Source organism: Macaca thibetana, chromosome 1 (genome assembly GCF_024542745.1).
Source record: "Macaca thibetana thibetana isolate TM-01 chromosome 1, ASM2454274v1, whole genome shotgun sequence".
NCBI classification, from domain to species: Eukaryota; Metazoa; Chordata; class Mammalia; order Primates; family Cercopithecidae; genus Macaca; species Macaca thibetana.
The window spans coordinates 16,615,546-16,641,146 of record NC_065578.1 but is presented as its reverse complement, the minus strand read 5'-3'; the positions used below and the strand labels follow the sequence as shown (position 1 = coordinate 16,641,146).

General features: G+C 54.7%; 2 protein-coding genes across 9 annotated transcripts in view; one reads left to right on the top strand and one right to left on the bottom strand.

The window, feature by feature from the left end:
- Positions 1–25,601, top strand: part of ARHGEF10L (Rho guanine nucleotide exchange factor 10 like) — a 179,520-nt gene that overhangs the window by 108,902 nt on the left and 45,017 nt on the right. For 6 of the 8 annotated variants that reach the window (XM_050790114.1, XM_050790092.1, XM_050790103.1 and 3 more), the window contains 7 exons: positions 4,515–4,660; positions 6,709–6,723; positions 6,980–7,161; positions 9,744–9,859; positions 10,417–10,544; positions 12,053–12,153; positions 20,519–20,640. In XM_050790114.1, the coding sequence (XP_050646071.1) occupies positions 4,515–4,660; positions 6,709–6,723; positions 6,980–7,161; positions 9,744–9,859; positions 10,417–10,544; positions 12,053–12,153; positions 20,519–20,640 (810 nt within the window). The remainder of the gene's footprint in view (positions 1–4,514; positions 4,661–6,708; positions 6,724–6,979; positions 7,162–9,743; positions 9,860–10,416; positions 10,545–12,052; positions 12,154–20,518; positions 20,641–25,601) is intronic. The other 2 variants (XM_050790124.1, XM_050790143.1) reach the window with 1 other exon arrangement.
- Positions 1–25,601, bottom strand: part of SDHB (succinate dehydrogenase complex iron sulfur subunit B) — a 689,037-nt gene that overhangs the window by 631,247 nt on the left and 32,189 nt on the right. The gene's annotated exons all lie outside the window — the stretch shown is intronic.

Here is a 25,601-nt window from a genome sequence, read left to right as displayed (position 1 = left end):
TGGATCCTCAGCGGGACCTCCACGTTCATTCCTATTCATGTTATTTTAGGATAAAAGTTCATTTTGCGCATCAGTGTGATTTCCAGTAAAGACTCCAGAAATCAAAGCCTAGTTAAATGAGCAGGCTCTGGAGAGTCAGAATCTGGGTTTAAATCCAGATTTTGCCACAGGTGCTTGCTGTGTGCCCTCAAGGGAATCACCCACCCTCTCTGAATCTCACTTGTTCCCTTTGAAACGAGGAGCATTTAATAGCACCGGAGCCCCAGGGCTGCTGCAGTGAAAGAGGGAGCTGGCAAAGCGGCTTCCTGACTGTCCTTAACACAAGAAGAAAGATGAAAAGTCCATACCACATTTTGGGGTTGCCACTTAGGAACATGCTATTAAAAAAAAAATTGAGCCGAGTGTGGTGACTCATACCTGTAATCCCAGCACTTTGGGAGGCCGAGGCAGGCAGATCACCTGAGGTCAGGAGTTCGAGACCAGCCTGGCCAACATGGTAAAAACTTGTCTCTACTAAAAATACAAAAATTAACCAGGCTTGGTGGCACACGCCTGTAATCCCAGCTACTTGGGAGGCTGAGGCAGGAGAATCACTTGAACTCAGGAGGCAGAAGTTGCAGTGAGCCGAGATTGTGACACTGCACTCCAGCCTGGGTGACAGAGCAAAATGCTATGTTTCCAAAGGGGGGAAAAAAAAAGACTTGCAAATGAGTCCACAGAGGAGCCTGTTTTTAAAGCACAAGGTCACCTCACAGAGTCACCTGTTGGTCACTGGAGTCCCTCTTCTTCCCTCTCAGCATATGACATGAACTGCCTGGTGCTTTGCTGGGGTCTCTGGGAGGTCCCACACCCCGGCCCCCCTGCTCACCTACTGGAGCGTTGGGGAGGGCTGGGATAGTTCAGGCTGGGGTGCCCAGGCCCTGGGCACATTGCAGGACTGTTCTTTGGAGAAGGGATACTGTGTGAGGTCATAGGGAGAGGTTTAAATCTTCTGGGGAATAGACTGGGAGGCTCTTGGCTCTGTGGGGTCCTAGAAGCAGAACTAAGGCCTGTGGCTGGCCGTTTCCGGGAGGGAGGTTTTAGCAGCATGGGGAAGACCTTTCTAAGAGTCCAGGAAGGAGTGCCCAGAGGGACGGTGGCCCTTTCCGTGTGCGCTGCACTTTGCAGTGTAGAGTGCTGTCTAACTTGCATCAGCATCTTTGCTCTCCACCCCATGGCTGTGAAGTGGGGCGGGGACAAGTCCTCCTGTAGGATCCCCTGCAGTGCCGAGCTTCAGGCAGCCCACATCTTTGGACTCTGCTGCTTCGGGCTAAATTCACGTTGCAGGTTGTGTTGTGGCCCACACAGTATTTTATCCTATTTAATTTAATATTCATTTTCATTTTATTTTGAAACAGGACCTCATGCTGTTGCCCAGGCTGGAGTACAGTGGTGCAATAATGGCTCACTGCAGCCTTGAGCTCCTGGGCTCAGGTGAGCCTCCTGCCTCAGCTTCTCGAGTAGCTGAGACTACAAGTATGAGCGACCACATCCAGCTAATTAATTTTTTTTTTTTGTAGAGATGGGGTCTCACTATGTTGCCCAGGCTGGTCTCAAACTCCTGGGATCAAGTGATCCTCCTGCCTCAGCCTCCCAAAGTGTTAGGATTACAGGCATGAGCCACCACGCCTGGCCCACACGATATTTTTAAGAACATGGCAGTAGTTGCCAACATTTAAAAATTGGGAGGGATCGTATAAAATTCAGACTTGTGGGTCTCCTCGGAGGGTAGGAAGAACTGGCTCACTGGCCCACCTTCCCACGCGGCACCAGCCCCCTGAGTGGCTGGTGACCTCTTCCCCTTGGTCCCCACCCACCTTTCCCACTGATGTTACCTGCTGGCCTCTAAGGCATCTGAGTTCACTTTACCTACTCCTGAAGGATTGGGCTGGGGAAGATGAGATGGGCAGGGGACAGCGCCCTCTCCTCGGGATGTCCCCATCCACGTGGCTCAGGTTGGGCGTGAGCGGCAGGGTCACTCTCCACCCCCTGGTTCCAGGCAGGACTAACTCAGCCATCCCCCACACAAGCCTCGAGTTTGGAATGTCTCGGGAGAAAAAGCCTTCAGCCCCGCTGAAGCCATGGCCACCCGTGCTGGCCTTTGTGCTCAGGAATCTTCTCCTCTCCCCACCTTCAGCTCCCTTTTTGGTGACCAAGAGGCTTTCTCTTGCTTTGCCTCATACACCCCTGCAGCCGCAGTGGGGAGAGGCCTCTTGGGAGGAGGAAATCAATTCTGTATTGCTTGGAAAGAGCCATTCTGCCCTCTCCTGTTCTGTGAGGTGGGCCCTGGCTGTTTGATGTTGGGCAAAGGACTGGAGGCTCTAAGCTTCCGTTTCTCCATTTGCCAGGTAAGGGTGGGTTGGACCGTGTGAGATGTTAGGAAGAGTGTGGTGGGGCCTGCACCCTGGGCTTCCCTTCCAGGGCCCTCCCTGGACAGTCCTGGCCGGTTCTGTGACCTGTTCAGTGATGTCCCTATCACCAACACCCAGGGAGAAGCAGAAACGAAACTGGGTGTAACCCGAAACGGAACCATGCCAGCTGTTTCAAAATAGCCTACGCAGGAGCCTTCAAAGGGGACGTTTGTGCAACATCCTGGTTTTCTTTTTCTTTTTCTTGGTTTTAATCTGCCAAAGGGGCAGGGGCTGACTGCCAGAGCCCAGGGGACTTTCCTCTTCCAAGTTCTGGGTCTTGGCACATTGGTCAGCCCTTGGGGTGGGGGGCCCTGCTGTCTTCAGGGTCCAAGTAGTGCTCTCTTGAGTTGGCATTTGGTTTGCTTGTGGAAATAGTGAGGTGGAGCCTGGCCTTAGCAGCCATGGAGGACCCTGAGTTCTGCATGTTAGGAGCGGCGGGGCCTCCCCTGGCTCCTGTCACACTATGAACTAGCTGCTCAATGCAGGGAACGGTGAACATGGCCTGCTCTGTCCTGTGCTGTCAATCAACAGCAGGCGGGTCTCAGCAGGTCACTTTACCTCTGGAATCTCGGTTTCCTCACCTGGGCAATGGGGAGGGCCTCAAGGACTGCTGAGCTGATTCAATGAGATGTGGAATATTGAGTGCTGTCCTCAGTGCCTGGCACACACTGGGCATTTGGTCCCACTGGGACTTTTGGTTGTGTGTTGACTTGAGAGAGATGATGCTTTGGAGAAAACAGCAGTCTCTCCCGGGGAGGCTTGGGGTGGTCTGTCCTTTTCTCTCCCGGGAAGGCTTGGGGTGGTCTGTCCTTTTCTCTCCTGGGGATGCCTGGGGGTGATCTGTCTTTTTCTCTCCCGGGGAGGCTTGGGGTGATCTGTCCTTTTCCCAGACAGGATGGGGAAGGAAGGGGAGCGTAATGGTTGTCGTCAGAGTCACGGGTTTTGGGAATGAATTTTGCTGAATATCTTCCCTCCCCCCGAAAAAAAATCCCCGTTAGAAAAAAGACATTTTCCCAGGGGGTCCCTGGGTGAGTTAGTGGCCCTGACACCAGCAGGGGGGTCTTGACATCCAGCCTGAGGTTGCCAAGCGCCTGCTCCGATGCCTGGGGTGTGAAAGTCTTTGTCCTCAGAAGGTGGTGTTATAGACTGGCAGGTCTGTTCCAACTCTGTCATGAGGCTACCTAAGAGGCGAGATAGGCCAAGGCTTTCAACAGGTTGGGGGGCAGGCTGGGGTCCCCTGCACAAGGCCACGCCTGCTTCACCAGAAAGACTATCACAGACAGGAGCTGTCTATGGAGCACACATACAGGGCTGGCCTCTCAGGCCATGACCCGTGCCATCGCATGTGACCTGTGCCTTCACAAGTAACCCGTGCCATCACATGTGACCTGTGCCTTCACGTGTGACCCTTGCCATCACACGGGACCTGTGCCATCACACACGGCTGGTGCCCAGAAGGGCGCCATGCTTGCTTTCATGTTTTGTTATGGCCATCTTGAAATTCATAGTCACTTTGAACAAGAGCCTATGTTTTCATTTTGCATTGGACCCCAAGAATCCTGTAGCCAGACCTGGTCACATGTTCATTACCTTGTGTGAACAGTAGAGGTAATTGCCCCCACTTCGTAGCTGAGTAAACTGAGGCTTGGACATACGAAGTGACCTGCCCGAGGGCTTCACAGCAGGAGTGGGGACGGGGGCAGAGCTACCTCTGTAACTCCAGAGCTGTGTCCTTGGCAGTGGCAATCAAGCAGAATCCCTACAGAGAGGGGCTGGCAATGGCTGGCTCATCTGAGAAGGGGGCACTGGCTGCTGGGCCCACACGGGTGCTGGTGAATGCTCAGACTCCCCAAGGCCTCCCCAGAAAGGAGACCCCAGCGTGTGGTCCTCTGGTCTTCCTCCCCAGTGCATCTTGTCACCCAGGGATGGAAGGAGTAGCTCCACCTCCTCCGCCTCTCCCAGGCTCAGTCTCCCTTTCTGCACCATGGGAGGATTCTGGGTCTGTGGCGTGGTAAAGCCGCCGGGCCACGATGCTGATGCTGACCTTCCCTGCCCCTCCCCCAGCTGTTGACCTCGGGCCAGCGGCAGCTGCTCCTGTGTGAGACGTTGACGGAGACCGTGTACGGTGACCGTGGGCAGCTAATTAAGTCCAAGGAGCGTCGGGTCTTCCTGCTCAATGACATGCTTGTCTGCGCCAACATCAACTTCAAGTAAGTGAGCCTGGGTTGGAGGGGGCAAGCACCCCTTCCTAGATGCTCCGTCCCGCCCTACTCCAGTCTCTCTGCCGCCCACTGCAGTGGGACCCCACATGAGCTTGGTTTAGATTTCCAATATTCCTCTCCATCCCTCTCGGCCTGCTCTGCCGCTGGTCCCCAATGCTGGGAAGTACCTGGAGCAGTCATCGGGGGCAGCCCTCAGCCTTGGGCACACAGCTGTCCATGGTACAGAGTTGTCTGTTCTGGAACTCTGCAGTTGGTGACTAAACAGTGGTTTTGTCCACACTGAAATTCATGAGATTCTTCCTTGTGTCTACCCCATATCCCTGTGGCTTTAACTCAAATCTGTTTTGCTCTGGCCAGATCGCAGAATTTCTCAATGTGAGCCTTTGCCTTTCCCCCACAGACCAGAGCATCGTCATCAGCCCAGAGGAGCCTGGTTTCCTGGTTCTGGGCCAGGGGTTGTGGAAATGCCCAGAGCCCGGCTGCTGGGCTGTGCCTGGGAGCCGGAGCCCTGGTGCGGGGTGAGGGCGAGGCTTTAGGCCGGAGCCTGAAGATGTGGCCCGTCAGTTGCTTTAGGCTTCTGGGTATCTTATGTTTTACTCACACAGGGAGCCCAAACCACGGGTGAGACATAGGAGAGATCCAACATTCTGGGGCCTGGCTGCCCGAGGCCGCGTGGGCCTGGTGCTGGGTCTTGGGCCCTGCTGTTCTCCAGCCTTCCTGCCCTGCCCGGCTCACCTGCTCGTGTCCCCTGCTTGGTCCTGCGGGGGACCCTCTATCAAATGCTCCCTGAGAACTTCAGCGGTGGTTTTTCTAGCCAGGCTCTTAGGAGAATCTCTGCTCTCAATATTTGACAAGACTTTTATTTTATTTTTATTATTTTTTTATTTTATTGTTTTTTTTGAGATGGAGTCTTGCTCTGTCTCCCAGGCTGGAGTGCAATGGCACGATCTCAGTTTACTGCAACCTCCGCCTCCCGGGTTTAAGCGATTCTCCTGCCTCAGCCTCCCAAGTAGCTGGGATTGTAGGCACCCGCCACCACGCCTAGCTTTTTTTTTGTTTTTGTTTTTTTATTAGAGACGGAGTTTCACCATGTTGGCCAGGCTAGTCTCAAACTCCTGACCTCAGGTGATTGGCCTGCCTCGGCCTCCCAAAGTGCTGGGATTACAGGCGTGAGCCACTGTGCCCCACCTTGACACCACTTTAAAAAAGCATCACAGAAGCAATAGTATGGCCACAATCACCGAAATCTAGGAGGGAAACAATCACCTCGGTAGAATGAGAATCTCAGCAGAGCTCTCCCGCCTCCCAGCTGAATCAGTTCTAGGCTCTGGACTGAGTCAGCTTGGGCCTTCCTGGGTTTGGCCAGAGTAGGTTTGGGGATTTTCTGTGGTTACCAATCACGAGTCCTGAAAGGGGACAAACAGGGCTGTTTCAGGACCTGCGCACTCATTCACCATCCACCCATTTGTCCACCCGTCTATGAATCTATTGAATGTAGACCGAGACCTGGCCCCCGCCTCCAGGAGCTCAGGGCCTGGTTACGGACTCAGGCAAGGAAGCCTCTGTCACAGATGGGTCTGGGCAGGGCTTGTGGCTGACCCATTCGTTCATTTACTCACTCACTCAATCAAAGATGGTAATTCTTCAGTCCCATTTATATCCTGGACATCATACGGTGCCGCGGTATGATGAATACCCTCTCTGCCTTCATGTTGCTCTAGCGCAAAGTGCAAAGTGGGGTGCTAGTGGCCCAGTGTTGGGGAATCAGTTTGGGTGATTTGGGCTGAGTCACTTCACTTGGCTGAGAATCGGTGTCCTTGTCTGGGATCATCCAAGCTTCCTAGCGGGGCTGTTGTGAGACCTAGAGATGAAGGAAGGCCCGCCTCTGTCCACACCTGGCCTCTGATGCCCTCACTCCCCGCAGGAGGCTGTCTGTCCTTCCAGCCCCATGGCCGGCCCCCCATGGGGTCACAGCCCCCAGATTAGCCACTCCTTTGTAATAACAACCTCCCTTTCCTTCTTGTCTGTTTTCCCAGGCCTGCCAACCACAGGTACGCGGTTCAGGGGGCTCCGGGGCTCTGGGGCTCTGGTGGCATGTGGTTCTGGACATGGGGCTGGGCCCTGGGCGCCTGGTGCTTCTACCCTGGTGAGGGCTCCCTGCTCTGCCTGGCTTGGTTTTGGCCTGAGGTCTTGCGCTGGGGCTGCGTGAAGCCTGGCTGAGCTGGTGTGGAGGAGCATTGCCCTGGGCCAGCCCTGGGGCGGGGTGGCTGCGGCCTCTCCACGGCCTCGTCCTCTCTGTCCCGACAGGGGCCAGCTGGAGATCAGCAGCCTGGTGCCCCTGGGGCCCAAGTACGTGGTGAAGTGGAACACGGCGCTGCCTCAGGTGCAGGTGGTGGAGGTGGGCCAGGACGGTGGCACCTATGACAAGGACAACGTGCTCATCCAGCACGCAGGCGCCAAGAAGGCCTCCACCTCAGGGCAGGCCCAGAGTGAGTACCCCCTCTCTGTGCCCTGCATGCATCACCCTCGCCCTCACCAGCCACAGCCTGGGCTGCTCCTACCCAGGCTTGGCCCCGTCTTGGGGACTCCTACACAGGCTGATGGGTGGCTTGGCCGGGAAGCTCTTGCTGGTTTTGCAGCCCCACCCTGGACCGAAATGCAGAGCTACGGCCTCACCTGGGTGTGCGCAGGTACATCTCCCAATCCATGCACTTCGCTCTGTCTCCACATTGGGTGCCACACACCCAGTCCTGCTGTGGCAGCTACCTGGCTGCTCTCCTTCCTTCTTCCTACCTGTGCCCCCTCCCTGTCCATCCTCTGCGCATCCCCAGGGCTGATTCTTCAAAACGCAGGTCAGATCAGTGCGTGTCATCCTTCCCTAGTGGCTTCCCATTGCCGGTCCTGGGGGCGCCCCACCTGCCTCACTCACCTCCCTCTGCCCCTTTTCTCTGCTGCAGCCATGCCAGCCTCTCTGGGCTCCTGGATGGGCCACGCTCCCTCCCACCATGCCCTCTCCAGCCTGTGCCTTTTGCCAAGTACTCTCCTGCCATCCTGTTTTTGTCTCATCTATGCTTGTCTCAAATGGCATTTCCTCAGAGAAGCCTTTTCTTATGCCCTCGTGCTGAGCCAGGTTGCCCCTCCTGTGCTCTCGAGACCTCTGGTGCATTTTCCCCTTTATGAGTGATTGACCGGTTGATGTCTCTCCTCTCAGCCTGGCTGCAGCCCTGTCCGGGAGTGCAGGGCACGATGGGCGTTAATAAGTGTTCCTTGAATGCACGCAGGATGCTAAATTGCAGGGCTAGCAGAAAGGAACCCTGTGCCCAGAGGCATCTTCCATGGGTGAGAAAGGCACTGGGGTTTCACTTCCCCCTCTGTCTACTGTCTGACCCGGGAGGTTGCCTCATGGGCCGCTCACAATTCTGGAAATTCTGAGGGAGCGATTGCACCACCTACTCTTGCCGTCTGGGTGCTGGTCTGGGACAGCTGTGCCCGCTTGCACACGCTGTCTCTTCCGGCAGCTCTGCTGGGTAGGAAGAATCCTCTGGCCCACGTGCCTTCCTCAGAGGCACCTTCTGCGCTGGCTGGACCGCACTCTCCCTCGCCGCCGCTTGGGGCACAGGGTTCCTTTCTGCTGGCCGCGGGGTCTAGCATCCTTCATGCACTCCAGGGTTGCTTAGGGGATCCCTCCTTCAGTGACAATGACGTGTCTGTAGCCGCATTCCTCAAACCAGAGTCACGTACTGCCAGACCCCTTCTAAAGGGGAAAGAAGTTCTTGTGGAACCCTTCATTATATTGTATTCAAATATATACAAATACAAACCCCCCTGAAATCAACGCCTTCTGCTTATAGCCTTTGAAGAACCATAAAACCAAAACCAAACCACAAACTGAATAAAAATAAAGCTACAAAACCATAACATTCCAATTAACAGCATTAATGTAACTTGATGGATGATGTTGTTTTGCTGAAACCAATTTGCTCACAATGTGGATGTGGCGCAGGCCCTGGTGGAGCAGGTGCCTCTGCGTTTTCGTGCCTGTGCCACAGGGTGCCCTTTGGGGATCTGCATTTCCCATGAGCTCCCCAGTTTGGGTCACTGCAGAGCCCCTCTGATGTGAGCGCATTGTCCACATCCCAAGCTCGCCACGCTCTTTGCTTGTTGCCCGGTGACCATTCAGGTGCCACAGTCCATGGAAGCCTTGATACCAGGCAGCAGAGTGTGGCTTTAAACTCATTCCACACAGGTGACTCAGGATACGCACCTGTTTTTCAGATCATTGTCTCAATGAAAACCCCCATTAAGGCTTCCCCTCCATTCCCCTGGGGCTTCGTAAGACCTCAGTGTGCAAAACCATGGCCTAGAGAATACAGTCCAGATTCCTAGCCCGGTGTTCAAAGCCTTCCCATCTGGTCCTCCTGGACCCTCCTGCTCTATCTCTAGCTGCTGCCCCGTACCCCCATCTCATCCTTACTCCATCTGTATCATCACTGGGGATCTGGGCCCACTCACCCCATCACTGTCCCACCACGCTGATATTTCTCCCCACCACCTCCTACCACCCACCTTCGTTAACTGACCGCTTCTTCCACCACTCGTCCTGCCCAGGTCATAAGCTCCGAAAGAGTGGGGACCCTGTCTGTCTTGTGTACTGCTGTCTCCAGTCTCTAGCATGGAATCTGGCACACGATAGGTCCTCAGGCTGTCTTTGAACAACTTGCTGTTCACGGGGTGCCTCAAGCCACAGTGCCTTTGCACATGCTCTTGTCTTTCTCTCCCGGCAGTGCCCACCACACTTCCAGCCCCAGGCAGGCCCCTCCCTGCTCCCAGGCACAGCTTGCTCTTGGTCTTGTGGTCTCGTACAGCCCTTTGTACGGACTGACTGTGGCCTGGATCTCAGGTGTTAGGCTTCACTCTTGAAAGGATCTGGCTTCCCAGCTAGTCTGGGTGCTCTGGGCAGGGTAGGAACTGGATAATGTTACTTTCTGGATCTTTTTTGTTGTGAGCAGATGCTTGGCTTCTTGTTAACGCCTTCTTCACCTGAGCCCGAGTTGGTCTCTTCTCTGCCCAGATAAGGTGTACCTCGGCCCCCCACGCCTCTTCCAGGAGCTGCAGGACCTGCAGAAGGACCTGGCCGTGGTGGAGCAGATCACGCTTCTCATCAGCACGCTGCACGGCACCTACCAGGTACGTGGCCTGGCCTGGCCTTTTTGGCCTGAACTCCCTGGTGTGGGCAGTGCCTGGATTCAGAAAGCTCAGTAGGGAGGGGCTCCTCTCCTGGCCCATGCCCACCATGCGCTTCTGGCTTCTGAGCTCCCATAGGCAACCGTCGCTGCTGAAGCTCTGTGTCCCTGCCTGGAAGTCTCTTGTGCGGCCCCTGGTTCGGGTACACCCTCTGGTTTGGGTTGAGCGGACCCTGGCTGTGGGGTCTTTGTTTGTTCTCTGCACAGTGGCCATTCCGTCATGTGGCCCCTCCTGGGACTCTGCCCAGTCTGGAAGGGAAGTGGCTGCGACGGCCTGTCCCTCTCAGAGGAGGGCTGCCAGGTGGGATCTGAGTCCAGGGCTGGGAAGCCTGGGGCATGGCGAGTTGGCTTCCTGCTTGGGGCTAAATGTGCAGCCTCAGTGAGGCTCCAGGACTTCTTCAGTTCCCTTCCTCTGGGGTGCTGTGATTCCTATAGGATCTGGGGTGGCTTTTGGGGAACCAGTGGGCTGTGTGGTAACCTCATTCGCCTCCTGAACCCTAGAACCTGAACATGACCGTGGCTCAAGACTGGTGCCTGGCCCTGCAGAGGCTGATGCGGGTGAAGGAGGAAGAGATCCACTCGGCCAACAAATGCCGTCTCAGGCTCCTGCTTCCTGGGAAACCTGACAAGTGAGAGGAGGGGGTCTTGGAGGGAGGGCTGCTGCCTCTGCTGGGCTTCCAGTGGAGCAGGGGATCCGGAGAGGGTACCTGGAGCCCTCTTATTTGTCAAGATGCCATGGTGGGAGTGGATATGTAGGCATCGTGGGCAGTGTCTGGGATAGCACCTGGCACGCAGTAGGTGCTCATGGAAAGACTGTGGAATGAATGAATGAATGAACACCCTGGTCATATCCTGGATAAGCCTGGCTCACTGTTAGGATACTCAGACACTCTGCCATTGGTCAGTTCCATTGCGCTATGTCCTTTTCAGTCACATCAGCCTATCTAGGCCCCCAGGCCAGGCCCTGGGTTTCCTCTCTCTGGACCCAGCCTCCCCGCAGCACTACCTTACCCCCAAAATGCCCACCACAGAAGCTGTGCACAGTAGACCCCAACTGAGGTTTGTGGAACTGATGATAGACGTAGCTGTTTGGCCCGGCAGAGACAGGAGAAGGTATCTTTCTGGTCCTCCTGAGGCTTTGTAAGTTGGGTCTTTTTATTTCCACTTTACAGATGAGGAAGGTGAGGCTCAGAGAGTTACAGGAGAGGCTGAAGGCCACATTGTGAGAGGCAGAGCTGGGTCCTGATGGGGTCTGACTCTGAAGCCGAGGCCAGTGCAGTGAGGGGCTCAATGCCCAGGTTTTGGCTTCCAGGGTGGGGTGAAGGTGGGGATAGAGTGTCACAAGCACAGTGGCTGCAAGGAAGAGAAGGTTGGAGCACTATCATTTGAGGCAGGACCATGGGCTTGGTTCCCCAGGGAACCATGTGCAGGAGTCAGCAGCTTTGAATCTACCGCCTCTCTGCCGAGTGGCCTGCCCATCTCCCTTCTTCCGTCTCCCTTCTCTCTGCCTCCCATTCTCCACGCACACCCTAGAGGCTTGTGACACTGCCCTGCCCACCTCCCAAAGGGCTAGGAAGGCCCCCACTGCTCCGAGGTGAGAGGACAGTATGGTGACAACAGCAACCTCTGGTTGCCCCAAGCTGGTGCTTAACCCGATTCATTCATTTCTTCATTCATTCATGTGTCCACTCAGCAAACATTTACTGAGCAACTGCCCCATGCCAGGTGCTGGGAACAGACCCAAGTGAGACCCATTCCTCCCTCTAGAGGCACGTGGTCAGACACGTAAGGTGTCTAAGGCCTGTGGACAGCTGACCGCTGACTAGGTGGAGTCGCAGCCTGCAGAGGCTCTGCCGGGCACAAAGCCAGAGGCTCCCGGAGCCAGGCTGGGGAGCGTGGCTCGGCCACTCTGGCCAGGTACCTCCCTCTGGGGGCCATTGTGGGTGAAGGGATTCCTCCTCCAGGGGACTGAGGCTTTGCCAGGCCACTAACCTCTTTGGCCACGTTTTGGGGATGCTCCGACCAGACCTCCCTAATCTCCAGGGCACGTGGGTTGGAGGAAGTACTACGTGACAGCCGGGGGAGCCCAGCCCTTGTGTGGGTACTCACACATCCACCCTCACCCTTCTCACCGCAGGTCCGGCCGCCCCATCAGCTTTATGGTGGTTTTCATCACCCCCAACCCCCTGAGCAAGATTTCCTGGGTCAACAGGTTACATTTGGCCAAAATCGGACTCCGTGAGTATAGCCCCAGGGAGAGTGCCTCAGGGGGCAGGGGTGCAGAGAGGGGAGGTTTGGGGTGTGTGAGGGTACAGGATGGGTGTTCAGGGTCTGTGGGGGGCAGGGAGGCTTCTGAGTGGGAGGGAGGCGGTGTGGTGGAGAAACAGCTGGGGCCGGAGCCGGAGCCCTGAGGCTCTGCTCTGTGACCCTGGACAAGTCACTTCCCCTCTCTGAGCCTCAGCTTCCCCAACTAGGAATTGATGGAACTTGACAGAAAGTAAATTAGTGGTTGCCAGGGACCTGGGAGGAGAGGGTAATGGAGAGTGACTGCTAAGGGTTTTTTGGTGGAGGTGATGAAATGTTCTAAAATTAGATGGTGGTGATTTCTTAACTCTGTGACTACACCAAAAATCAGTGACATGTGCACTTCAAAAGGGTGCATTTTATGGTAACTGAATTATATCTCAATAAAAATGATACCTGGAAAAATGATGCAGGTTGGACTATACTGATTCTCAAAGACCAAAGACCTCACTACTATGCTTTTCTTTCGGTGCACCCCATGATACGAATACAGATACATAAATGGATATTTATGTGCACTTTTCTGAGTATTTTATGTGCATCTTTTTCATTTCACATTCACAATAGCCCTAAGAGTTAGGTCTGTTGAGAATCTCTTTTCCATTGAGGATTCTGAGGCCCAGAGAGGTGCAGGGACTTGCCTGAGGTCACACAGCAGGAAGGGGCAGATCTGGGCTGCAGACCCTGGGCGGCCTGCCTCCAAAGCCCGGTCTCGATCCCTGTCCATTCTGCTTCCTCGGCTTGGCAAGAGTCTGTCTGCAGACTGCGTTCATTAAGTTGTAATTACTTTACTTGTCCATTTTTTGAGTTGATGAGAGGCTCATGTACCCTCCAGACAGAGCTATTATTCCCTATGATGTACCACAGTTCCCATTTGCCGATGCCAGCCAATAGCAGGGACATTTTTTTTGATTTTGTTTCTGGTATGATCTTTCTATAGAGAAGCACACATTTCCAACAGGTTTTAAAACATTTACAGAAGGCCGGGCACAGTGGCTCACGCCTGTAATCCCAGCACTTTGGGAGGCTGAGGCAGGTGGATCACGAGGTCAGGAGATCGAGACATGCTTGCTAACATGGTGAAACCCTGTTTCTACTAAAAATGCAAAAAATGAGCCTGGCACATGCCTGTAGTCCCAGCTACTTGGGAGGCCAAAGCAGGAGAATTGCTTGAATCCGGGAGTTCGAGTTTGTACTCCAGTCTGGGCAACAGAGCCAGACTCCATCTCAAAAACAAAACAAAACAAAACAAAACAAAACAAAACAAAAAAAAACAAAAACATTTCTGGAAAGAAGTCAGGACCTTTGGCTGGGCGCAGTGGCTCACGCCTGTAATCCTAGCACTTTGGGAGGCCGAAGTGGGCAGATCACCTGAGGTCAGGAATTCGAGACGAGCCTGGCCAACATGGTGAAATCCCGTCTCTACTAAAAATACAAAAAAATTAGCCAGGCGTGGTGGCATATGTCTGTAGTCCCAGCTACTCGGGAGGTTGGGCAGGAAAATCACTTGAACCCAGGAGGCGGAGGTTGCAGTGAGCCAACATCGTGCCACTGTACTCCAGCCTGAGCAATAGAGTGAGACTCCATCTCACAAAAAAGAAAGAAAAAAAAAAAAAAAAAAAAAAGAGGACCTTTGTCACTGGTTTTCATTAATTGAAAAAAACTATTGAGACTCTACGTAATTTTGGGCATGGGGGAAAGAATAATGACAAAAGCAGAGAGATCTCTGCTCTCAAGGAACTTAAATTTATGAGGGGCAGGAAGGAGGACATTAAATGGGGAGCAAATCTGCAAGCAGGAGTTATGCTGTGCAGGGCATAGAGCTGGCCTGGGGCTGCCATGTGGGGGACCTGGAGGCAGGGACCTCAGAAGCTGCACAAAGATCTGGGCGGAGTGATCCAGGCATGGGGACGGCACGTGCAAAGGCCCTGAGGTAGGGACAAAAGGAAGCCAGAGTGGCCAGCACTGGCAGATGAAGGGGAGGGAAGTAGGTGGATGGGTATGTTGTGGGCAGGTTTTCTGGGAAGCCAGGGAGAGCCGTATGGGATTTGTTCTGGGCATGATGGGAAGCTGTGCATTATAGCATTGAGAGCTGAATAATGTCCTGATCTGATTTTCATTTAAGTGGGTCATTCTGGCTGCTGTGGGGAGAGGGCATGGGAGAGGCAGGTGTGGAGGTGGGGGAAGGAATGGGGAGGGGTTGCCTGTGGGGGAACCTGGACCAGAGGCTTCTACTCAGCCCATCCCTTCTTGGATCCAGTGCTGATATTGCTCTGGCCTCAGCTGGATGTTTCTGGGTGACAGAAAGGCCTTTGGAGTGTGCAGAAAGGGTTTTAAGCAGAAGCTGCCCTGTCCCTGGCAGAAGACTTTGGGAATCCTGGCCCTCAGAAAGGCTAACGTGGCTTCCCTGCCCCTTGGACCATGCGCTCCCCTCCCCACCCCGCGCATCACTTCCATCCTGGGAAGTGCCCAAGCCCCATGTGTACACCTAATTTAAAGGCAGATGACTCTCCTGTTTGAACAACATGTGCTTTGCTGCATGGGGCTTGGTGCTGGAGGGATGGGAGATGGCGATTCAGGCAGCCCCAGCTCTCCGCAGCCTGTGAAGACGCTGGGCTGCCTTATCTCCACACAGCTTCACTGCAGCAAAAGTTTTAATGGAAGGAGAGTCATTTGAAATCTTATTTGAATGCCTGTGGTCCCTTGGGGCTTGAATTATTTGTTTCTTTTATTTTGCCAGTACTTTTTTTTTTTTTTTAATCTGCAGTGCCTGGTTTGGGAGGGGACGATAATATGAGCCTGTTAGAAATAGAATATGTTAAAAACATTTATTCCCAAAGCCTGTTATTCCTTTATTTTATTTTCTGTATCTTTCTCTCTCCCTGACTACAGTGTGTCAGGATCATAATCTGAAGATTGAGAAAGGAGAGGGATGTGGTGGGGGAGCCTGGGATCTGGGAGAGGGTATTAGCTCTGCCCTTTGGAGGGGCAGGGAGCCCTGGGGAATCTGCGGACCCAGTTCAAACCCCAGCATGGCCACCACCATACCTTGTGGTCCTGGGAAAGGCAGACTCCATCCCGAAACCCAGTTTTCCTATTTGTGAGTTGGACTAGATCTCCAGGGGCCCTGTTGCATTCTTTGGCACACAGGAAGGTTTGAGAGGCAGTAAGGCGTGGTCCTCAGCACCATGGGAAATGGAGCCAGACCATCCAGGTTCCGTGCCCAGCTCTGCCACTGACCAGCTCTGTGATCCCGGCAAACTACTCTGAGATGCCTTGGATTTTCCATCAGAAAATGGGGAAAATGCCAGTGCCCCCTGCATAGGGGTCACATGAAAATGTGGGGAGATGGTGCGTGGAAGATGCCTAGACAGCCAGCCCTTGGCACATAGGAGCTGTCAGAGAGGCTCCTAGGTCAAGCAGTGTCTGCATTTCAGAAGGGGAATGGCCTTTCTGAGGTCACACGCGATTTAGTACAGGGCCAGGATATCTTCCTACCTCTTTCTACCGGTTCGGCTCTTGTTAGGGCTTGAACAGGGCTGTAGATGGAAGGCCCCAGAGAAGGAAGAGGTGAGGTAGGGGGCTCCCTGATTTCCCTTCCTGTGCCCTCCCCCAGCACCACCTGCCCACACAGCTGCATTGCTGCCCCATACCCTTGGGCCCTTGGAGCTCCTCCCACCCGTGGCCCTCCTCATTCCCACCTCTCAAGGGGACATGGGCCTGGCAGGCCACGGCCAATGCCAAACTCACAGGGACATAACCAGGTGGCCCACGGCAGTGAGCCTGAGCGCAGGGCTGGGCCCTCCCTTGCCGCCTCTCATTTGGTTTAGTTTTCTGGCCCGTAGTCATCACACTGACGCCAGTTTTCCTTCCAGTGATGACTCCAGCTGCTGGGTCCTGAGCACAGCCCTGGCAGCGTGTGAAGTGCGTTCTAGACCTCATCATGTCCTTTAACCCTCACTGCTGTCCCACAGGCTGGTGCTGGGATCTGCCCATGCCCTGCAGCTGGAAGGGATGGGTCTGCTCGCCAGGAGTGGGGCCGAGGGCATGGCCTTGGAGCCTGACCCTGGTTTTACCCCAGCTGGGAGGCTGGCCACTTGCCTGGCCTCCCTGGACACCAATGGCCCTCTCTGTAAGGGACAGGTGGTTGGATGAGATGCCTGCTGAGGTCTGGCCCAGTCTGACGTCTGTGGCTGTGGCCAGCAGCATCTCTGTGGTGCTGGGGAGGTGTGAGCGGTATCTTGAAGGTGGCTTTAAGTTTGGGAGGTTCGGGAAGAGCAGTAAAGGCATGATACTGGGACTGAGCCCAGTAGGAGTCTGGGAGGCAGGTCGGGCTGGAGAAGCGGGGCAGGGCCTGTGGTGGGCTCAGCTGCCCTCAGTAATAGGAGCAGCGAGGACAGCGACCATCATGGCTGCTATTTCCAGAGTGCCTGGTGTCTGCTAGGCATGATATATATGATTTCCAGTGCTCACAACTCCATATGGTTGGAGTTCTTTCCCCCATTTTCTAGATGAGGCCACAGGCTCAGAGAGGGTAAGTACCTGGCTCCGTGTCACACGGCGAGTTGGAGACTGAGGTGGGATCTGCCCGGGTCCTTCTAGCAGACCAGAGGGGATTGTTCTGAGGGTGGTGGGGGATCTGCAACCCTGGAGCTGTTCCCTGTGTCCCATGGGGAGCTCTCATGCCCAGGAGGTGTTGGCAAACAGAGCTGGGCGCTAAATAAGCCCCCACTTAGTGTCAAATGGAAATCACGGCTCTGCCGTAGGTGCCAGTTCTTAATGTCACTTATCCCAAGCGGGCTTTCAATTTTCAGCGACAGCAGCCTTCTCATTTGGTCTCCGCCACTCTGGTTTTGTGATGGGAACAATGGCAGTGGCAGATGGGGAGCAACGACTCCATTTTCTTGTAATGTCCCCAGTCGCAGGCAGGGAAGGCACCATCTGGAAGGAGAAGGTCAGATCATTAAAAAAATACATACGAATAAATTGCCAGGACTTGATGGGCTATGGGTGTTCGGGGAGGAAAGAGAGGAGCTGAGCTCTGGGTGCCCTGGTGACAGGGGCTAGGGCGGGGAGATGCTCGCTCACCTAGCTCCTGCAGGCTGTGGGGTGAGGAATTGGGGGTCCAGACCAGAGCTCTTGTCTGGTAGAGGTGAGGATCTGCTTGATTGTAAGTTCCTTGAGAGCAGGGACAAGCTCTCAAATCTGGCCTATCTTTATTTGCTGCCCAGGGGCTTGTCCAAGAGGCGGCGTGGTGAGCCCCGGCACACTAGGAGAGGCTAGGAGAGGCTAGGAGAGCTGCGCTGCCCCGGGACGAGCTGCGTTGCAGGCACCATGCAAGGTGCCCCCGTGGGTTAGTTCCTTGGCACCTGGGCCTTCCCCTGCTTTCCCCTTTCCTCTGCTGGCCAGCGTGGAGTGTGGATGGAAGGACCTGTTTCCCATGATGGCTGTGAGGATGCAGTGAGGCAGTGTGGAAACTGTGAGGTGGGGGCACGTAGAAGTGTCTGTTATGGCAATGTGCGCGCCCTGTGCGGTCGTGCCCTTTCCCTGAGGGTCTCTCATGTTGGCCTTTCCTCCCTAGTGGCGGGGATCAGGTCTTACGTAACTCTGCTTCCAGGGCCCAGCAGGGTAGAGGGCCGGACATGGAGGACGACGGCTCTGGGCCCGCTTCGGGAGTGAGTTCACTGCTCAGTGACTCAGGCCGGAGGGTGTGAGCGCGCTGGGTGCTGGCGCCTTCACGTCGTTATGCCTGACATTTGGGAATGTCTTTCACTTCTCAAATAGCATCTCACCTGCCACCTCATTCCAGCTCCTCCTGCTGTGCTGGCGTTCAGATGCTGCCTCTCTCGGGCAGCGATGGCCTGCGACTGCTCTCAGGGTGGTCCTTCCTCACTCATGTCCAGCCCTTCGCTCTGACCCGTCAGGATCTCTTCGATGAAAGCGAGTCAGATTAATGTTCATGTCAGGGGTACATCTGACAAACCTGGAAAATGAAGCTCTGAGAAAAGAGACTTTTTGTTCGTGTCCCTGAATGTACTGATGGTCCGTGGTGGGTCCAGCGCTGCGTGAGTGGGTTGGGTGAGGTGTGGAAGGAAATAGGGTGGGAGGTTTCGGCCTTCACAGAACACCGACATGGTGGAGGAGCCCCTACTTCCATGTGCGCACACACACACGTGTGCACACATGCACATGTGCACGCACACAAAGGAAGAAGAGCCACACTGGTGGAGGAGCAGGGAGTAGCTCTGAGAGGTGTGATACCCTCCAGTGGGCTGAGGTGGTAGAGGCCAGGGCATGGAGACATGGGCGGTGCAGGCCTCTCTAAGAAGGAGAGAAACCAGCCCTGGGGAGCTGAGGGGTAGAGTTCCGGACAGAGGGAACCTCCGGGCCCGTCCCAGTGAGGTTGCTGAGCACAGTCCAGCTCAGTGGAGCTGGTGGCCGAGGGAGGAGGCCGGGGAGGGAAGGGGCCTTCGCAGCTCTTCCAGGAGAGTTTGGATCTTATTCTGGGCAGACTGGGTCTCCATTGATGTTTCCAAGCGGGGGAACGGTGAGGCCAGATGTAAGTTTTAGCAGGATGGGCCTGGCTGCTGAGTGAAGACGACTGTAGTGTCAGGGGGCCCTGGTGTGGCTGGCGGGCACTCTTAGGCGGAGCTGGCCCCTCCTAGAGGAGAGGCAGGCTGGCTGTAGGTCCTAGCTTCCTCTGTCACGGAGAAGTGCGTTGCAACACAACGGTTCAGTCTGTGACCTGCCCTTGTGGCTCTGGAGCTCTGGGCACTCCTCAGCGTGGGGTCACTGCAGTAAGTGGCCTCTCTTCCTTGGGCCACCTGTCCATGTCTCTGGCTGCCTGCAGCAGAGCTACTCCAGCATCACTGGGCCCACAGGCCTTTGCGACGGAGCCTCGGTGGGCGTGGTTGCTGAAGGCTGCCTGGTCTAGTCCAGAGAATTCAGTCTTGGGTTTCAGACCTAGGCCTGAATCTGGGTGCTGCCCCCTAGCCATGGCTGTGTTACCAAATCCCTGAGTGCCAGTGTCGTCCTCTGTGGGGTGAAAATAATGATTCTGACTATGCTCAGCAATTGTGAAGACTAAGCCAGGGCATAGACGGTGGCGCTCAGTGTGGTGCCTGATGTGTGGGCACATAGTAGGTGGCGTCTTCCTCATGCCCATCCTTGCTGTGGGCTTCCTGGAAGGGAGTCCTCATAGGGAGCGTAAAGGAGGAAGGGATCCTCCACAGGGAGAATTCTTCAGAACAGATAGTGGTTTATTCCTCCCTCTTTCCTTTCATTCATTCTTTCCAGCCATGTTTTCTGAGCACTCACTATGTGCCTTGCAGTGTGCTGGGTGTCAGGGGGACAGCGGTGAATGAGACAGTGCAGACCCCCACTGCCTATAGCTTTCACATTAGAGACTTATGGAAATGAACCACAGATAATTTTAGATCGTTATGAAGGCTGTGAGGAAAGTAAGACAGGGTCTTTAGAGTGATTCCTGAGAGAAGGGGCCACTGTAGTCAGGGTAGTCAGGGAGGACTTCTCGGAGGAGGGGACGTGTGAGCAGAGCCCCAAGCCGTGTAAAGGAGCCTCCATAAAGAACGAGGTTTAGCAGATGCTCTTTAGCACGGTGATCTCCCGTGGTGAGTCCTGGGTCTGGGATCAGGTTAGGCATGTGTACTTGTAACAGGTCCCTGGGAGCTTTGAGGCACAGCTAGGGTGGGCGAACTGGAGGCAGGTGGCTTCCTAATTTCAGGATAGTCTTGAAGGAAGCAGGAGTGTAATTCTCCCGCATTTCCATCACCACCACGGTCAAGTGTGAGTGCCACAATGGCGGCCTCCTGTCCTCTGATCATTCATGGTCTATCTCCTACTCTGCAGCAGAAATTCAAGGCAACAGGGATCTGTACTCTGTTCAGCATCTTAATATTTTTTTTTTAAAACCCTTTCACATCTATTATTTCATTTGGTTCTCATAACAACCACAGGACGAAAGCATTTCTAGCATTCCTATTTTCTAGGCAAAGAAATCGAGGCTCAGAGAGTTGGGGTGACTTGCACAGGGTTGTTCAGCAGTAGGATGGTCAAGCTGGGACCTTAAGTTTTTCAGCTCCCTGCCTGAGACCCTGGCCACGGCCTCACTCCTGAGGCTGGATTTCATCTCAGTCTGGCAGGAGTAGGGTGGGGAGTGACTGGATGGGGCCAGGCTTCTGGGGCCTGCAGTGGCTCCCTGGGGCTTGGAGGGCTCCTCATGGCCTGGTTGGTCCTTGGACTCTGACCAGCTCTACCCACCTCCTTCCTCTTGCTGTAGGGGAGGAGAACCAGCCAGGCTGGCTATGCCCGGATGAGGACAAGAAGAGCAAAGCCCCGTTCTGGTGCCCGATCCTGGCCTGCTGCATCCCTGCCTTCTCCTCCCGGGCACTCAGCCTGCAGGTGAGTGGAGCGGATCTTGCTGAGCCGACCTCGAAGGTGGCTGCGGCTCCCCCTCGCCTGGGAGAACCAGAGTTTCCAGGGAGCGCCCACAGCAGGGAAGGCTCAGGTTCCAGCTGCGGCTTCTAAATTCTTACTGACAGACTTGGTCGAGCCTTTTTGTTGCTTCGGGAATTAGCTTTCCCACCAAAAAAATGGAGGCGAATGACCACTGTGGGTCAAATGACTGGAAAATTCCATTATTTTGAGATAATAAACAGCAATGATCTCATCTGTTGATGGCATGGCTCCAGATCATACCGAAGCAGCTGTGCCAGCCCCTGTGGGTTGGGTGCTTTGTGGTCTGCCAGGTAGGAGCTGGCTTTGGTGCAGGGATTGCCCTCATTGTGGAATGTTCCCTGATGTGCCATCAGGCCTCCCGTGTATTCAGCACTTGCTGTACCCCCTGGTTCTTTCCTGCCATTCTCTTATTTTAATATCCGTAAGAACCTTGCGAGTAGATGTTTCTCTATCCATTTCACAGATAAGGAAACTAAGGCTAAGACAGGTGCTATGATTTTCCAAAAAGGACACAGCGAGTAAGAATTTGAACCTTGCCCTGCCTGATCACAACACCCAGGGTCTTAACCATGAGGATGTTCAGCCCCTACCGGTTACCTGGCCTTATACCCTGTCCTAGCCCGCCCTCCATCTGGAGCAACTACTGCCTCCCCTTTCCCAGGGAGATGAGGTCGTCTCAGCTGCAGGGATGGGAGCACCAGCTGGGGACCCAGGCTCAGCTTGGTGAGCCCCAAGAGACGTGCCGATTGGGCTGTAGACTGGGGATCTAAACAGCTGAAAGAACAAATCCTTGAGATGTGAGTTCATTTGTTCACTTGTCCATTCTGCATGTAATTTTTTGAGCACCTATTTTGTGTTAGACCCTGGGAATACAGTAGTGACTAAGACTTACAAGGTCCCAACCCTTATATAGCTTTGAATCCTAGCAGAGAGAGAGAGGCAAAAACCCAGCAAACCAAAGGAAATAGAAAAGAGTGAGGTGCATAACAAAGACATCGGGGCCACAATAGATACATGGGTGGGTTGAGGTTCAGAGATGGCCACTTGGAGGAGGTGGCGTTTAAACTGAGACCTGAATGGCAAGAAGGATTCAGCCCAGGGATGGGAATGATATTCCCAGTAGACAAACCCACACAGAGGGTGCAGCAGGAACAGTGGGGGAAGCCAGGTAAGGCGGGAGGAGAGAGGGCGGGCCCCGAGGTCAGCTGATGGGTGAGCTGGACCACACCAGCCTTGCAGGCTGGGTCAGCTTTGGATTTCATTCTCAGAACAGTGAAAAGCCTTGGAAACAGATGTTTCCCAAGCTGGGGACTAGCACGATTTGATTTATAATTTGCATTTTTTGGATCCTTCTGGCTGGTGTGTGACAGTGAATTGCAGATAAGAATGGATACCGGGACTGGGCGTGGTGGCTCATGCCTGTAATCCCAGCACTTTGGGAGGCTAAGGTGGGAGGGTCACTTGAGTCCAGGGGTCTGAGACCAGCCTGGGCAACATAGTAAGACCCCCATCTCTACAAAATAAAAAATAAAATTAGCCAGGTGTGGTGGCGCGAGCCTATAGTCCTAGCGACTTGGGAGGCTGAGATGGGAGGATCGCTTGAGCCCAGGAGGTTGAGGCTGCAGTAAGCTGTGATTGCACCCCTGCACTCCAGCCTGGGGGACAGAGTGAGACCCTGTCTCAAATAAATAAGTAAATAATACAAAAGGAATGGATGTCGGCTGGGTGGGGTGGCTCATGTCTGTAATCCCAGCATTTTGGGAGGCCAAGGCAGGTGGATCACTTGAGGTCAGGAGTTCGAGACCAGCCTGGCAAACAAGGTGAAACCCTGTCTCTACCAAAAATACAAAAATTAGCTGAGCTTGGTGGTGCACACCTGTAGTCCCAGCTACTGGAGAGGCTGAGGTGGAAAAATCACTTGAACCTGGGAGGCAGAAGTTGCAGTGAACCGAAATCGTGCCACTGCATTCCAGCCTGGGTGACACAGTGAGCCCCTGTCTCAAAAAAAAAAAAAAAGAATGGATATAGAGGGAGCAGCTCAGAGCTCAGCTCAGGATCCTGCTGAGACGTGACAAGACTTGACGTGGGCGGAGGCCAGGGCTGTGACTGGAGTAAGGCATCCTTGCCTCAGGCACAAAATTCCAGCAGATGTCAAAAATCTCAATAATTAAAATAAATACGGTTTTAATGCAGTGCTTAAATGTAACCAAATCAGCAAATTTCTGCTTGTGGTTTGGTCACTCTTTTTGTCTCTTGATACACAAAGGGCCAGGATTAGGGTGAGGCGAGTGAGCCAGGGTTGTACAAGTGTAGGGTGAAGTTTTGTCTGTATTTAAACTTTTAAGTAATTATTCATTGTGGATTTTTTGCATTAATATTGATTTGCCTTACTCTGTCTCTCTCTATATATTTTTTGTGACTGCGTTTTTGGTGCCCTTTTAAATTTTGTACCCCAGCTAGGTGCCCTGTCTATCACCAGTGCCCCAGCCCTGGTGGAGGCCTTGGGCAAGGGAGGTGGGAACACGTTGGGGATATGTTGGGGTGGGACTGGCTTAACTGGTGATAGATGGGGTATGCCAGATTGGGGGTTACTTGTGGGCCCTGGGGCCTTGGGCTGGAGGCAGCGACCATGGAGTGGGGAGTAGCAGGGCCCACTGTGCCTGCGGCCAGCTTGGCCTTAGGGCATCCCTGCGGAAGGCTGGCCCTGGGTGACTTTTATGATGGGCATTGGATTCTCCTGTATCCCTTAGGGCCTTGGGTCTCTTGAGAGCACAGGATGCAGGCTGAGCCCTGACAGATCAGACCCCAGTGGTGGAGCCACAGACTGGCCACTGCCTCCAGGGCCTCCCCAAAAGAAACCCCCATCCAGGTGGGGAGCCTCTGCCACCTCAAACCTGGGGAACCAGGGCCCACGAACCTCCTCAGTGTGAGCTCTCAGGGCCCAGGAATAGGTAGGCCAGAAGCCTCAGTCCTGCTGGCCCCAGCTCACTGTCTCCTGAGGAGCGCCAGGGCTAGTGGAGGGCGGCAAGTGACTCTCTGTGGTAAGGGGCCTGTGGAGCTCCCAGAAGCCAGAGCAGAGCCTGTCTGACCACACTTGCTAGGCCTCAAATCGCCATCCCACTCTGCCTACACCCTACCCCACCCCCTGCCAGTCCAGACACATGTGCCCCATCAGCTGTGTGCTGGCAGCCTGATGAATTAGGGCCTTGGAGTTCCAAGGCCCTGTCCAATTACTGCAGAAACAGATGTGAGTGTGTGAACCGCTGCCCAGGCCCCCTTCCAGCACACCACGTTTCCAGGTGGTCCTGGGGCAGGGGTGACTCCAGCTCTGGCTGACCTCATGGCAACCAGTGGTCCAGACTATTTGTCTAGGGAGGGCTTGGGCTGGGCAGAGGGAGTTGCTGGCCACAGTGTAGACAGGGTCAGTACTCTTGTACCAGTGGACGAGGGTGTGTTGGGCTCTTTCCTTCAAGAGACCGGGGTGTTGGGGCGGGAGGCAGGAGTAGGTCTCTCGTCTGTGCTGACAGTGGCCGCTACCCACACTGGGCCACACCAAGGCCTTCTGACTCAAGGGAATCGGCCGGGGGCGTGAAAAAGCATCAGCAGGGGCCACCTGCCTTGGATTGAGTCCCAACAGTGTGACATCAGGAATGCTGCCTCAGCTCATGGTATCTTAAACTGGGGTGGTCACAGCACCTCCCTGACTGGGTCACCATGAGGATTAAAGGATACAATTTGGGTCAGGTGCTTAGCCAGTTGCATGGGGTGCGCTCAGGGCTCAAGAAATGGAAGCGAACACCTGAGGACACCTTGGTCCCCAGGAAGGAAAGGACACCGGAGTCTGTTCTGTGGCATTTCTGAAGGGCCTGACTACTGGGGTGTTGAAGGTTCTTCTTGGAGCCCTGGCTCCATCCAAGGGGGAATGTTCTCCCTGGAAGGGCAGCAGGTGGGCAGGGAGGGCTCAGCACAAACCCGTTTCCTTGACTGTCAGTCTCAGAGCCTGCCCGGGGACAGGGCTTTGGGGATGGGGCTGGGGGGCTGCCTGCTCTGAGATGCTTTAAAACTCAAGCATCTTGGGAGCCCAGACCCATAGGGAGTCTGTGGCCAGGCTTGCTTAGGCCAAAGCACCAGCCCATTGGGCTGTGTCTTGACCTTCACCAACCTCAGCCAGAACTGCTGTTGGCCATGTACCCTGTCTTCTGCTCATCCGTGATAGCTCCGCCCTTATAGCCTTGCTGCGGTGATGAAATGAGCTAAGGTGTGTGAAGTGCTAGAATATCCCATGGGAGGCCCTTGGTAAGCCTTAGCAGCTGTGGGGTAACTGGGTACCTGGCCCTGGGCCGGGTACTTTACACTTTCCCTCTCCAGTCCCCACGGCCATCCTGAGAGATTTCAGGGTCTCTGCTCTGTAGGTGAGGACCTGATTTGTTCAGTACCATCCAGATGGTAACCACTGAGCTGGAGCTGGAGCCAGGTTGGCTGTACCTGAAGCTGCTTCCCTTCACAGCCTTGTGCTCCCCTCTTCTCTTCTGCATAGGGTACCTTGACTTCCCAGCTTCCTGGCATAGGCAAGACATTTAGGGCCAGGGCCTTGCCCATGAAGGAGCCATTTGAGTTTTTCCCACCATCTTCAACCTGGCTCTGTTGACTCAGCTGACATCAGGGCCCACTGGAGTTGCCATGGAAATGCCCGAGCAGGGGCTGCTGTGGCCTCCTTTCCACCAAGGGAGCAGAGAGAGAGCATCAGCCCAGCAGAAAGGGTGTGCACCCTCAGCTAGATGCAGCCACCAGGAAGCAGAGAAGACGGAGCCCGGAGGCCAGGCTTTGTGAAGCCCCCTGCTCTGAATGTGGGGACCCATGTTTTCAGCAGGCAGAACTGGGGTCCCAGAGTGCCGAGGCCTCTG